Source organism: Phacochoerus africanus, chromosome 11 (assembly GCF_016906955.1).
Source record: "Phacochoerus africanus isolate WHEZ1 chromosome 11, ROS_Pafr_v1, whole genome shotgun sequence".
Taxonomy (NCBI): Eukaryota; Metazoa; Chordata; class Mammalia; order Artiodactyla; family Suidae; genus Phacochoerus; species Phacochoerus africanus.
In genome coordinates this window covers 131,996,790-132,011,017 of record NC_062554.1, presented here as the reverse complement: position 1 = coordinate 132,011,017, position 14,228 = coordinate 131,996,790, and the positions used below count along the sequence as shown (strand labels likewise).

Sequence of the window (14,228 nt, the reverse complement as noted above, 5' to 3'; positions counted from 1 at the left end):
AATGAAATAGTGCTCCCGGAAGTCTGTCGAGTTAGGCTGTTTTCAGCATAATTGCCTTCTCTCAGCTTCCTAATACTCTTAAAACCTCTGAGAGTCTTTAATGCACAAAGTTCAACAGAAATACCTTCAAAGCAGATTAGTTCTAATTATGTTTAATATTTGTTTGCTGCTTTATTGAATAAACTACATTTGCTTTAAAAGAAAAAAAATTCACTTAACTGCATGTCAGTCACCCAAATTTTAAGCGTACAAATGAAATGGAAAGCATTTATTACTCAAATTTAATTACAATTCTAAGAAATAAACATGCAAATTAGATAGGGTTCAATTTGCAGATGCTAATCCTCATCCTTGATCTTGTTCCTCTCCTCCCTGATTTTCAGTCTGCTTCTCTTCTTGATTCCTAGGGAGCCAGGCAGCAAGAGGTTTGGTTTTTCACAGTCGGAGGATCACTGTTTTAAAGAAGTGTTATATTTAGCACATCTGGCATCGTAGCAGTAAACAAACATTATAGTCTTTGTAACACTTTTGTGCAGGTGCCTTCCCCCCACTTTATTAGGTCTATGCCTTCCAAGCCTCTGCGTTCATTACACCTGAAATGACCCATCTCGACTATGGAGGGGTCCCTAGACAGAAGTTATGAATTAATGTTTCAAAAAACAAACTCCAGTTGAGCCCAATATAGGGGAAAATGACTATTTGCAAAATAATGTGATTCCCGGGCTTAAATTACATTCTCTTGACCAAGGACAACCTCCTTTATTACTTTTTTATTTCCTGAAGGTTTTCCCTGGAGGCTCCCCACCCAGAAAGAGTTGCCAATTCAAGTTGCAGTCGGACCAAGGTTGCTTTTTTATACACGTACAGCTCCGGAGGGGAACAGGCGGGGGCGGGCGACGAGGGGAGAATAACTGCCTGGTCCTGCAAAGACATCTGTTTCTCATCTCCGTTTGCTGTGGCAAAGGAGAAGAAAGTCTTTTGCAAAGGGTGGGAAAGACACAGATCTTTTTTTTTTTTTTTTTTTTTTTAAATCGCACGCACACAGCACAACAAAAGTAAACGAAATAAAAAAAGAGAGACATCTCGGAAGGCTGCAGAGTGAATACATTATTCGGCTGGAGCCGAGCCCCCAGGGCTAGGGCCGGAGCCCGGGAGCGCGTGGGGTCTGAGCTGCGGGCTGGAGCTGGGCCCGCGTGTCCCCGGGCACCAGGAGGGGAGGGGAGGGGAGGGGAGGAGGAGGGAGGGCGGGAAGGAGGGAAGGAGGCAGGGGGCGGGCTGGGGTGGGGGTGAGGGGAAGGCGCCCCGTGTGCTGCCGGAGGAGCGGCGGCGGCGGCGGCGGCGGCGGGAGCGGAGGGAGGGAGGGAAAGCGGGCGCGCTTGTCATGTTCCCTCTCTCACCCTGGGGGCATCCTGCAGAACCTCTCCTCGGAAATCCACGGGGAAATGGCAAACTGGATTGACGGGTTTCACACGCTCCTCGCTAGACAGAGCCGCTCATTACCATAACCGTCTGCAGCGACGGCGGCGCAGCGCTGCGCCCCAGTCGCGGCGGCGGGACCTGCCAGGACCCTCGCCCGCCGCGCACCAGCAGCCACCGCTGACCGGGCCGCCGGGCCGGGACCCGCGCGACTGTGCACCGGCGGCCGAGCTGGCGCCGAGCCCGAGGCGGGCCAGCAGCAGCTCGAGCGCCGCGGCCGCCGCCTCCCGGCTGACCCCGCGGTAAGAGCCGGGCTGGGCGCGGGCAGCGGGGACGGAGAGGCCGGGCCGGGTGGAGGGCGACGGCCGGTGCCCCCCGGCGGCTGCTGGCGCGGACCGGCTCCTGCGCGCCCTCCTGGCCCCGGGGCTCCGCCGGGGTCCCCGAGTGGACGCGCACCGGCCGGAGCGGGACTGGGGGCGGCGACAGGGCCAAGGCACAGCCGGGCGCGGAGGCGGCGCGGGCTTTTCCCGGGGCCGGCGTGCGCCGCGGAGCCTTTCCGGGCGGGAACCGCCGCCGCCTCTGGGGCTGCTCGGGCTGCCGCCCGCGCGCACCGAGCCGAGTCTAGAGGCGGGCGGAGACCGCAGCGCTGGTGAGACCTCGGGGTCCTCGGTGGCCGTTTATTCCCTTATTCTAGGGAAGGAGGGGTCAATAGGAGGGCTGCCCCCAGGTCTGGACGCCGCGGCGCTTGGCAGGTGGGGAGGGAGGGATGATGGATGTCAGGAGCGCGCGTTTGCTAGAAAAAGGAATCGCTGCAGGAGCTGACACCTTCTGTCCCCCCGCCACCTCCGCCCCCGCACCCTCCTCCCCAGCAGCCGAGCCGCGCTGCGGGCGGCGGCGGCTCCTCTGTCCTCAGCTCACCTCCCCGGCGGTCTAGGCTGCTGCCCGCATGGTCCACGCCTCCGCCTCTCTCCCCCCTTCCTCCCCTCCCACCTCCTCGGCCCTAGCAACTTTCCCGAGTGCCCGCCGGGACCGCAGGGGCGGGGGAGAGGCGGCCCCGCGGCCGAGGGTGGCGAGGACTGGGCGGGAGGCTGCAGGAGGCTCGGGCCGCGTCCTGGCCGCCCCGGTCCATCCGATGCGCAGGGCGCTCCTGCAGCCGCGGGCTCCGAGTGGGTTTGGCCGGCGAGGGAGGGAGGGCCGGGCAGGCATCTGCTGCGGGCTGGAGCGCGGGCTGGGGCCAGGCACGCCAGAACCCTGCCAACCGCCGTGAGTCATTTCCTTGGAATCCTACCTTTGGTGTTTATTTCCCTTAGAAGGAAACTTGGCTTTAAAAAAAAAAAAAAGAAGAAGAAGAAGAAGAAAAGAAAGAATAATCATAGCTCTATATAGCTCTTATGCTTCAGGAGAGGCGCACGGCTCCAGCACCGTAGAAAGACAACTTGCCTTTGTTCCCAGGCACTTGGGGTGTTGTTTACTTTCTCCTGCGGCCGGCGGCCGGCAGGGGCAGAGCCCCGCTTCCCAGGAGAGGGGCTCAGGAGCTGAGGCACTGAGCCCCGGGGGGTGTCTGTGTGAGTACCCGGTCGTGGTGGCTGCTGCCCGCCTGCAGGGGGTCGGTCTCCAAACCTCGGACCCCAGATTTGGGCCTGGGACGGGGAGACCTGGTGCCCGGACTCGGACACCTGAGCACCCCGCCGTCAGCCTCCAGCTGAGCACCTGCCTTCCCAGCCCCGGGAACCGACCTACATCTCTTGGCCTTTCGGAGCTGCTGCTGAGAAATGTTTTTCCCAGGGCAGACAGGTGTACTGCAGGGACTGGTGGAAAAGCAACATCTGCCTATTTCGAAGGGTTGAAGGATTTAATTCCTCCCACCCAATCCCCTTGCGCCACCACCAGCACCACCACCACGAGTTGGGTCTTGTTAGGGACAATGTCAGGTCAAGAACTTGATTCCACCTGGGCAGGAAGCGTAGGCCCAAGCAGCGTCAAAGGTGTATTGAAAAGATGAGTCCTTTATTTCCCTGCTTTTCGGTATTGGAATCAGATCTCTAACTGCGATAATGGTCTTAAGAAAATGTATTCCAATGGTAGATGGGGGGGGGGCAAAGAATGAGCAGAACCCCCTGTTAGGTGGAAGGTACCACTCAATCTGCAGCTATGCTCTTCTCTGTTCCAGTCGCTCCCATTAGCATCATAATGGCTCCAAGAGAAAAAGAATCCCAACTAATCTGGAAAAAACAGACTGTATAGAAAGGCTTGGTAACTTTACTGTGACCATTTGCTGGAAAAACTTGACATTTTAGCCCTTGGCCGTCTGGGAATGCTCGAGGTGTCATTCCACTACTTTGCCTTGGCTGGTGACACAGACATGCAGGAACCGGAGGATAAAAGGGTAGAGCCTTTTTATTTGTTAAACCCTTGTAGAGAAAAAAACCCACTTTAACACCCTTCTTTTGAATCCGCTTGCTTCCGATGTTAAAATTTTTTTTTTGCTGTACATGTATGTCTTTGTGACTCTGTCTGCTATTAACAGCACATAAATTTGTGAATTTCAACGGCTGAACTCACTAGCAGAATTATAATGTAAATCTCATCGTACGGAGAAGAAAAATGACAGTCTCGATGTGCACTCATAGTACCAAGAATCCTTGGTGCCTAGCGCCCCACACTCCAGTTCTTCGTGATCACTGAACTTGCCTTCTTCATTCGTTAGCATCCCAGTGCAAGTTCTAAATAGATGAAGAAGACTCAATGGCAAAATCACCTCTCCACTCCCAGATAATCCCAACTCATTTATATTGTATGTAAACTTCCATAAATCACTTGTGGAACTCAGCCTCTCCAGTTGACTTCCAATTCAAAACAAGAAGAACTTACTGAAACTGGATATCGTAAAGGAAAGAAACAGCCAAGATCAAAGCTGTTATGGATGCCATGTTTCGAGTTCAAATGCATAATAGAATTTCATATGGCGGAAACAGTAGTCACAAATGGAAACCCTGAAATCCTTAACAACCAAAAAACTACAAGGAAAAGTCATTAAAATATAAACAAACTCTTACTAATGTAAAACAGCACAGCAGCCATATAATGTTCTATTAACCAAAGGCGGTTGCTACAAGGGGCCGGCAAATGCCTCACTGTCTTCAGTGGCATGGATTTGTCGACTTGTTTTGGTTTATAGGTAATAAAATTTCCACATAGGCAAAAAGCTTGAATCTTATTCCCAGAATCCAGCACAAAAGTGAGTTTGAATTTCAAGGGAGAAACTACTGTTGTCAATAAGACAGGGCCAGTGACTCAATAATGGCTATAATTCATGTGCTCCTGGTACCATCACTTCCTGATGCTATTGTCTCTTTGAAAAGGTTCAGAAATTGGACCATTTCATGAGAGTCGTCCAGGGAATAAATTATCATGAGGTTTGATACCTTGTTTGGATGCTGAGTTTGCGAGGTAATAGAATGGCCTCGTGTGAAATGAATGTGGTCTCAATTTCTTGATTGATGACTCAAAGGGCAAAATAAATGGCATGTCCCACCGTTTCTTTTTAGGGAATTCATTGAACCTCTTTTTTTTCTTTCCTCTTATAAGAAGATTTTCCAAGTCCTCGCTGCTGCCTCTTTGGAGGGTATTTTAAAAGTAAGGCGGTAGGTGGTTTAGCAGCCCCATCAGCTGGATCCCCATTCCAGCGAATGACCCAAACACCTGCCCTGTCTATTAGAAGGCTGGCTTCCTTCTTCGATGAAGTTGGGACAGAATCTCGGGTCTTGGAGAGAAGCCTGGGTGACGGATGGAGTCACGGCTGCCAAGAGCTGCTCTGTGAGCCAGAAGGACAATGTCACTTCATGAAGCTACTTCCCCTTTGCCTGGTGCCTTTCCTCCTTTACCAGGAAGCGGACCCTTGTTTTAACATGAGGTCATCCAGTCCCCGCAAGACAATAGGTGGTTCACCCGTGCAAGCTGTGTCATTTGGAAAAGAAAGTGAAGAACCAGACCCTGAGGGTCTATTCGTAAGACAGCCCATCTTCAAGAAAGCAGATCTGACCTCACTCTTGGTGACCTTTCTTTAAGTGAGATGGTGGAAACTTTGGGTCTTGGGAAGGAATTGGTGCTTCATAAGGCGCTGAGGCTGCTCCGCTGTCACCACGGATCTGTGGCCTTCTTGCTTTAGATCGTCTCCCGCGTCCACTCCCTCTCGAGCCCTCCGCAGGACCCGGCGAAGCCCCTCAGCCTCCACGGAAAAGGCTCCCACCACCTGCGGCACCGAGGAGCCCAGGGCGCGTCCTGGAGCGGAGAGGCTCCCACGCTGCCTGCAGGCCCTGGGGATGGCGTGAACTGGACCAGAGGGCAGTGGTGGGTTGCCTCTTGGAAAGTTTCTGCCTTGTGTCTGGGCTTTGCGGTGTGGAGTTGTCGGCTGCCTCTGGCCCTGAAGCCCTGGCTCCTGTTTAATATTCTGCCTGCTCCGCTGATGTTGTGCTTGGCTCCTGTGGGACTGCAACTCACGGCTTGAAACTGGAGCCAATTTTCTGTCTTCATCTCTCAGTGTTTTGACTGGAGGCAGATCCAGTTCAGGCCGATCAGGGCTGGTGGAAACAGCTACCCAGTGTGTCTCTGTCTGCCTGGCTCTGGGAGAAGAGCGTGGAGGGAGCCCCAGCATGTGGTAGCGGGACGGGCCCCAGGAACAGAGGAAGAGGGGCGGCGGGCCGCGGAACAGACCGAACCTGAGAGCATCAGTAGGGATTACGGTGAAGGTTGCTGCCTCCCCCTTCCTTTCCTTTTGATTGATTAGCGGGTTTCATCAAAGGAGACTCTCGGGGGATTGACTAGAAAATTGATTTTGCCTTATTAATAGAAAGAAGCAGCAAGGGCTTTGGCCTTGCCTCTTAGCGGTCCATTTTCTGCGGGAAGGTCAGAGGCAACTGTGTTGAGGAGGCAAAGCAGCTGTCTGGAAGAGGGCTGAGGGGAATCGGAGAACAATAAGAAGTGGGGTTTTAAAGATCCGCCCCTGAAATGCAGATTGCTGAACACAGAGGCTGAGCTAATAGCTGCAAGAGAGTTCGCTGAGGTTTCCTTTGAAAAAATAATAAAATGGTTCAGAGCAAAGGGGAGGACCGAGCAGGAGAAGTTTCCCGAAGCAAAGGAGGGAAGCTGCCTAGGCCATCCCCTAGCTTGTCCGTGCTGAAGGCTGTTCTCTCTTTTTTCCAGATCTGAGGCCGTCAGAGATGACTCTGGTTCTGTCCATGAATAGATTCTGCGAGCCCATTGTCTCGGAAGGAGCTGCTGAAATTGCTGGGTACCAGACGCTATGGGAGGCTGACAGCTACGGAGGCCCGAGCCCCCCGGGGCCAGCACAGGCTCCTCTGCAGGGAGACCGGGGAGCCGGTCCCCCGCTGGCAGGTACTGCCCAGGACCTTCCCCTGCTGCTCTCAGCCAACAGGCTGACGGGCAGGGGTGGTGTCTGGCGCGCCCTTCTGAGCTCAGAGTTCCTGCTCCCGGGACTTCCCAGGCTTCCTGCATACTGCTGCTGGGGGAGCCCCAGGCTCCAGGGAAGGGGCCAGGGGTGGTGTTTAATTGCATTCAAACCTGAGCTTCCACGTGCTGCTGCCCTGGGTAAAAGGCATGCATCTGTATTTTTAAGAGAACCAAACCAGATCTGGAAGCTCTTCAGGTTGCATTTCTGTGTTCTACCCTCTCTGGAACTGTGTGGTTCTCTCAGAGCGAAGCACACGTCCTGGTGGGCTTGACAGTGAAATCTTCATCTCATGAGACATAAAGGAATCTGCACTCGGGGCCAGCAGCTTTGTGGCTCTTTATTAAGCACACCACTGGCTTTGGTATTAGAGGGGAAAAAATTTTTTTTAAGTCCAGACAAAGATATATTCTTCCTGGTTCTTTATTCTTATACTGGAAGGTGAGTTCCTTTGATTTTTCTGTAGTACTAGTGATTGGGGAAAAAACCCCAAAAACTAAGAACCGAAAATGTGAAACAAGTACTCCTTGAAGTCTGATTTACTAAAAAGAATTACAAGCTTGGTCTTTACAAACTAGACCTCTTTTAATTTGTGGTTGATATATTGCCTTTTTTAGAGCGAACAGGACTTTTGCTACCCTGAATTTTAATTTCGTATTTCCAAAGAAGGAATATTGTCATTCCAATGTGCAGATAATCGTTTGTTTACTTCCCTGGAGCCCAGTAATATTTACAGGTTGTTTGGTTGGTTGTGCTTATAGTTGAAGATACATAGATTTGAACAGTGGTGTTATATTATCATGGATTTAATTCAACAATTTGAATAAGCACTGGTATTATTTTGGAGTTATTACACTACTTCCCTTTATGAATGTTGCTATTTACCTGTGCATAGAATTAAGATCCTGAGTATTTAGTAAATACGGAACTCTGTCATCTTCCTCTATAATTGTCTAGAAATCCTTGCCTGGCCTGGGTCACAGGATTCCGTATGATAGCAACTATTAAGACAAATGTTTATTTTTAATCGCCACATGTACAGACAAATACGTGGCCACATTATCTTCTAGAAGGAAAGGAAAGGAACGTATTTTGTTTGGAGAACCTCTGGCAAACCACATGTCATTTGTCATATCTGATTTATTACCACAGGATCCCATTACAGGGGAATTTCAAATCCTATAACAACATCCAAGATCACATACTTTAAGAGGAAGTATGTGGAAGAAGAGGATTTTCACCCACCACTCAGCAGCTGTAGCCATAAAGTATGTTTTTTTAATAGTCGTTACTTTTATTAAGAGTTTAAGATACTTAGTTGATTGATCCATTTCCAGAAATTAAATTGTCCCACCCAAGCAACGAAAATGAGCCCCTGCTCGCGGAGCCATGTTAATCTCATTGTCACTTTTTGGGGCCTGGTGTTATTTTGCACAAGTATTTGAAGGAGCCAGTGAGAGCGCCTCTACCCAGAAATAACAAAATTGCATAGTCTAAGTGATTGCATTTTTCTCAAGTTACCTTAAGGGTCAAGGTGATTGGTGCTTTTACATGTGCAGAAGTGCACTTGTTCCCTTCTGGCCTGTTCTCCCTCTCTGACCTCTAGTTCCAAGGCCTGTTGCCACATGTGTGTGCCCGCATGGGGGTCCAGGGCTTCTGACCTCTCGAGGTCGCCCTCACCATCCCTGGGAAGTGTGTGCACGAAAGTAGAAACCTGTTCTTCAAGGTGCGTTCATCACTGGTGTTGAGTGTGTTCAAACGTGTCATTCATCCCCAGAAAAGACCAAAGCCAACTTTTTTGCATCTGTAGGAAGAAAACATCAGGATTGGAAAAGTGCAGAGATGTATGAAACCGGCCAGCTGAGCTTTTGAAATACCAGTTCCTTTTCCTCGTGGTTATTACCTTTCTTCAAAAACTTATCTGCTGATTTAATTGAGGAGAGGATAAGCCAGACCATAGTTGTTTGAGAAGCAGAGAGGATTTTTAAGGTTTTAACTCGTCTTCCTCTCTCTCACCTCTTACTCCCTCTCCCCACCCCCACCTTTTAAATACTGCATTTGACTCTGCTCTTCAAAAGACACCAGCATGCATTGGCAGGTGCTGGGCTTTTCCCTGCATGTGTGGTTCCTGCCTTTGGTTTAAATCACAGATCCTCGGGTTGGCTTTTTTTATGACCTGGAAGAGCTGGCCCCCAGGACACAAGCGGTTTGTTTCCTTTTTAGTTTCTGTGTTGTGGCCAGAACAGTCTTCCAAATTGCTGCTGGATTTGAACGAACCATCACACAGTGATGGAATTCACACAGCTCAGGAGTGAGTCCTCTGATTCCTTCTCTGCATCGCTTCTGCCCAACTCCAGAAAGAGCCTCCTTTGCCCTTCAACCGACTGGTCCTTTTAGGGTTTGAGCCTCGTTAGTTATCTTTGTCCCTCTATCAAGCAAAGGTAATTGCAAGAGTAAAACACAGACGGACAGTGCTGAAAGCCAGATGTCACGGTCCTTGATGGCCAGGGTTTGAAGTATACTTGTGATGACCCACATCTTGGCATCTTGTAAAAAAAGACATACAGTATACAATACTGACATGTAACATATGCGTCTAGGTGTGGGTGGGTGTGTATTTGTATACACACACATCAAGGCACGAGTATCAAAGGAGTCCAGCTTAATACGTTTACCAAGTGGGAAAAAGCCATGTAACTAGCATCCAGATAAAGAAGCGACATAACCAGCAACTCGTAACCTCTCCTTATGTCCCTTTCTGGTCACTCTGCCCACCGAAGAACCCACCCTCCTGACTTCTAGGAGCATAGATGAGTTGGGTGCCATCCCCCTCACTGCCCAGGCATCCTGACCGGTCCCTGCTGAGGTCTGCCCTGGGGCTGGCTTCCCCAGTGCTTCTCCTCACCAGTGAGTCTCCTGGGACGAGTGTTCATTAGCCGCACAAGGGGTAGCATCTCTAAACGAACTTAGGGGGGGGAACCACAACCTTCCCAGACCCCGAAACTGCCAGGAGGGAAATGGGCCTTATGACACTTGAACACAGACCGTTTCCTAAGCTGTCTCTTCCTGTTTTGGTTTGTAGACCATCTCAATCTTTGAGGAACGAGCCCACATCCTTTATATGTCCTTAGAAAAGCTAAAGTTTATCGATGATCCCGAAGTGTACCTCCGAAGATCGGTCCTTATCAACAACTTGATGAAAAGGATCCATGGGGAGATTATCATGCAGAATAACTGGTGCTTTCCCGCCTGCTCTTTCAATGGCACCTCCGCCCAGGAGTGGTTTATGGCTCAAGACTGTCCTTACAGAAAACGACCTCGGATGGCCAAAGAGGAGTGTGAAAAGTTTCATGCCTGCTGCTTTTACCAAGAATGTGGTGGTCACTACCTAAATTTACCCCTGTCTGTCAATGCTAACGTCGGAAGTGCCTCCTCCTCCTCCTCTTCCTCCTCCTCTTCCTCTTCCTCTCCCTCTCCCCCTCTGCCTTTACCGAGTTGCTCCCACCAGGTGGATTTTGATGTAGGCAGCACACCTCTCTACAAGGGCGATGGCCAGATACCTGCCAATGAAATCTTTGTTACGAATGCCAGGTCGCTTGGTGTTCAGGAAAAGGCCAAGTTAAATGATGAGAAAGCAGACGATGACACCAGCAGGGATGGCGGCCCCCTAAACCATGAACCCGTGGGAAATGACCTTGCTTTTGAGTGCAAAGGCCAATTTTATGATTATTTTGAGACTGGATATAATGAAAAAAACAATGTGAGTGAGTCTTGGAAAAAGTCCATAAGGAAGAAGGAGCCTTCACCGAGCAACAAACTGTGTTGCAGCAAAGGAAGTAAAATTTGAGCCATCTTCTCACCGCAATCCCGACGCATGCGCAGCATGATCAATTAGCGCCCATAAATTTTATTTTGAATGGATTTTATAGTTTTGTACAACTGATAAAATTATGCCACGAACATGCCGTGTTGTTTTAATGCCTGGAGAGCAGATTGCCTGAAACATCTGTATCGTAGGCATCAGTGCGCTACTTATAAATGTGGTGACAGTACCAAGAAAACAGTTGACTTAACGCTTAAAAGTATATCTTAGTTTTCTTACAGAAAAGATTAGTAGATTAGATGGGGGAACAATGTGGCCCTTGTGATATTTCTACTACCCCTGACCCCCAAGGAGCCTGTCACTGGTGAAGAACCCCCCACATCTTTGCCAATTAATTAGGTAGTTCTTTGGTAAGCAAATTGATATAACCAGCAAAGGATGTCTGCTTCTAATACATGATACAGTTTTTTTTTTTTTTTTCTAAAAAAAAGACTGAAGACAGGGAGCTAGATGAAATGGCTTCATGGTACTGTTAAGTGTGTGGATTTAACAGTCTTATGTGACAGATGAAATTAGGATAGAACGTAATGAAACATACCTGTCTAGGGCAGCAGTCAACAATATGAGTAGAGAGTAGTCCCTGCCAGTTCCCAGCTTGCCTAGGACGGGTGATGAGGCTTTTAGAGAGGTATTATACAGGGCGATTTTTGGTGCCTTACTTTATCTTAATTTTTGCCAATGTGAAAATTAAGGATAAATCAGAGTACAGCAGGGATTTAACAAACAGGAAAAAAAAAAGAACAGGGTGGATCAGCATTGTTTGGAAATCGTTAACTTCGAGCTGTTGCGTTCAACTTTTGATTCGACATCGCCTTTATGTTTGATGCCCAATTGCTTTTTGGAGTTGGCGTTTTTTAGGAAGGGATGGAGGAGACAATAGAGAAAGCGATTAGAAACCAGCGCTAGAGCTGCTTGAGCTTTTCTACGGCAACGGTCTGTTGCCGGGGTTTGGGTGTTCTGGGTTTGGGATTTTGTTGCGTTTTCTTGTCCGATGACGTTCATGAACCAGTGGCATGCATTATACTTTAATCGGTTTTGCATCATTTTCACTCGTTTAGATTATAAAAGCATGTGGTTTTTATATATGACTTTCGCTGTTGATTACGAAGCACAATGTTCATAAATGTGATTCTCTTAAAGAATGTAAAGACGTGTAGTTTGGGGAAGGTTATTTTGGAGAAATGGGACTTGGTCAGCAAACACGCCTATGTATTTGGTCCTCATTTTTCTCGGTCGTTTCTTTCATTCGCACCTTGGTGAGAGTGTTCAGAGTGCCTCTCTCTGACCATCCTTCCTCCCATGCCAGCCACCGCCGCCTGCTCAGCTGGGTTCCCATGTCCAAGGTGACTCACTGACCTGGGCCTCCTTCCACCGTACTTCACAGGAACCAAATGCCAAACGGAGGAAATAGTAAGTCCTCCCAATTTCTCCAAGATAAAGCTTTTTTTAAAAAAAAAAAATCACTGCTTATTAATATTAAATATAGGTCTCATTCATACAGTGTATGAGTAAGATCATTTGGACAATGTCCACAAGGACCAATTTTTAAAACATGTTCTTGTGTTCTGGCTGAATAGTAATGTCTTGTCCTTTATTTTCAATATTTGATAAACATTTGATGTTGACAACTTAGATGATAGATGCTTGTATATGAATGTGTTGTTGTAATAAAGTGAGGTTTTCTTGATATATATTTATTAAAATGATCAAAATTCATTAAGATTTTCTTATTTGAGTGGCTGTTGGCGATGTTTCTCTTTTCCATTGCTCTTTCTCCTTTAAAAAACAAAAAACCTCAAACTCTAGACACCTTAGAGGACAGTGGCACACTGGAGTTTTCAGAGGTCAAGAGAACTTTGAGAGACCCAGCTAACAGGTGTTGGAGGATGGTCCTAGTTTGTAGGTTTAGATTTCTGTTAATTAAGAGCCCTGTGTTAATCAGTGGTGATGTGGTTGGTGATTTCAGGTTTTAAAGGACCTGAAGGTTTTCGTTTTTGTAAAGGTTCTGGGGGAAAAAAAAAAAGCATATCGTGAAGCCATAAATACAGAATCTTAGCTGATTCCTTATGGAAAGTCCTATTGTCAAGATGACCCATAGGTGAATAGTTAAAACAGCTACAGAGGTGACTGCTAGTAGTAGTCAGCGCAATTCTGTATTGCTGTTCCTAGAGGCTAATATTTCACTTGCTAAAAGGTGAAAGCTAGTTGGAAGCGAATTGTCAAAAGTAGCGTTCTTGGGTGTTCCCCTCGTGGCTCAGTGGTCAACGAACCCGACTAGGACCCATGAGGATGTGGGTTCGATCCCCGGCCTCGCTCATTGGGTTAAGGATCCAGCATTGCCGTGAGCTATGGTGTAGGTCGCAGACGTGGCTCGGATCCAGAGTGGCTGGGGCTGTGGTGTAGGCAGCAGCTGTAGCTTCGATTGGACCCCTAGCCTGGGAACTTCCATGTGGCACAGGTGTGGCCCTAAAAAGCAAAAAAAACAAAAGCATTCTTATGAGCATAATACCTCATGGAGATTTACATGTGAAAAAAAGGACTTCCGCTTTCGCTTTTTAAAAGCCCCCCTAGAATTACCAGATAGTGGTGGCCAAAGCTGGAAGAGGATGGAGTTGGTGATTTCCACAGTGCTCCCTTGAGCTGCGATCATGCGTCTGCTCAGTGGAACCCACCAGCCCTTCTTTGCAGGATGAGGGGTGCCTTTGAATCCAGCAGCTCTGCAATTTGTAATATTTAGTAACCGAGTGTGTGTTTCTAGGACATTTCCAGCATACTGAGAGGAACACTTTCTTTACCAAAAAAATAATTCCTAGACACGCATCCAGATAACGCAAATGTTCCTGGCATGGGTCTGAAAGCCTGAGGGCCTCCTGTGTGGCTGCCTTGTCATTTCTGCTTGAGAGCTAGGAAGTTAGATTGTCCAGAATGGTCAAGGGTCCCCTTTGCAGAAAGTTAATGAGGTGGGTTCTCTAGTTGGGTCCTCAGAGCTGGGAAAGCTGAGAGCGCCCTGCACACCCCAACGCTGTCTCTCCACCTGGAAGTAACTCCTTTTCCTCCTGCTGTGCTTTGCTTTAAGGAAGACCTCCAAGGGCCGAATCCAGACTTCGAAATGTTCAGTGAGGGGAAATCTTCACTAAAGAGAAAGGCCCAGCTTCCCGAGAGAGCCTTTACTTGCTCCTCCCCTGGGCACCTGGGTGCTTGTTTTTAACCACATCATTAACCTTGGCCCCTGGTCCTTCTTCTCTAAAAGTGGGTGCTTTATAGACAATAGCCTGGCAAAGGTCTTTTAAAGGGCAAAAGCATCATCATCATATGCTTCTACTCTTGACATCCTATTACCTTCCATCATGTTCTATCCCAAGAGACTGGATCTAGTTCCCTGTGCCGTACAGCAGGACCTCACTGCTTACCTGTTCTCAATGTAACAGTTTACGTCTACCAACCCAAAACTCCCCGTCCATC

The 14,228-nt window shown here is 48.7% G+C and overlaps 1 protein-coding gene and 1 long non-coding RNA gene across 7 annotated transcripts; one reads left to right on the top strand and one right to left on the bottom strand.

Moving 5' to 3' along the window:
- Positions 1-253: 253 nt before the first annotated feature.
- LOC125111224 (uncharacterized) lies at positions 254-2,697 on the bottom strand. 2 transcript variants are annotated; one of them, XR_007130845.1, is made up of 4 exons: positions 2,335-2,697; positions 1,398-2,209; positions 767-953; positions 254-452 (listed from the first exon to the last, which is right to left on the bottom strand). It is a non-coding gene; the product is annotated as an uncharacterized LOC125111224 (long non-coding RNA). The 2 variants fall into 2 exon arrangements; XR_007130844.1 differs by lacking the exon at positions 2,335-2,697 and having other exon boundaries at positions 767-921; positions 1,398-1,463.
- Positions 1,589-12,488, top strand: SERTAD4 (SERTA domain containing 4). 5 transcript variants are annotated; one of them, XM_047753106.1, is made up of 4 exons: positions 1,589-1,718; positions 6,619-6,810; positions 8,036-8,151; positions 9,966-12,488. In XM_047753106.1, the coding sequence occupies exons 2-4, from the start codon at positions 6,636-6,638 to the stop codon at positions 10,728-10,730; spliced, it is 1,056 nt and encodes a 351-aa protein (XP_047609062.1). In that variant the 5' UTR covers positions 1,589-1,718; positions 6,619-6,635; the 3' UTR covers positions 10,731-12,488. The 5 variants fall into 5 exon arrangements, with proteins under 5 accessions (XP_047609062.1, XP_047609065.1, XP_047609064.1 ...); XM_047753109.1 differs by lacking the exon at positions 1,589-1,718 and adding an exon at positions 2,009-2,065; XM_047753108.1 differs by lacking the exon at positions 1,589-1,718 and adding an exon at positions 3,577-3,802.
- The last annotated feature ends 1,740 nt before the right edge of the window (positions 12,489-14,228 follow it).

What these genes read in the sequence shown, in the direction of transcription:
- SERTAD4 (XM_047753106.1), top strand. Translation starts at nt 6,636, where the DNA reads ATGACTCTGGTTCTGTCCATGAATAGATTCTGCGAGCCCATTGTCTCG. An exon ending in AGCCGGTCCCCCGCTGGCAG is followed by an intron (nt 6,811 to 8,035) that starts GTACTGCCCAGG and finishes TTATTACCACAG; the next exon opens with GATCCCATTACAGGGGAATT. An exon ending in TCAGCAGCTGTAGCCATAAA is followed by an intron (nt 8,152 to 9,965) that starts GTATGTTTTTTT and finishes TTTGGTTTGTAG; the next exon opens with ACCATCTCAATCTTTGAGGA.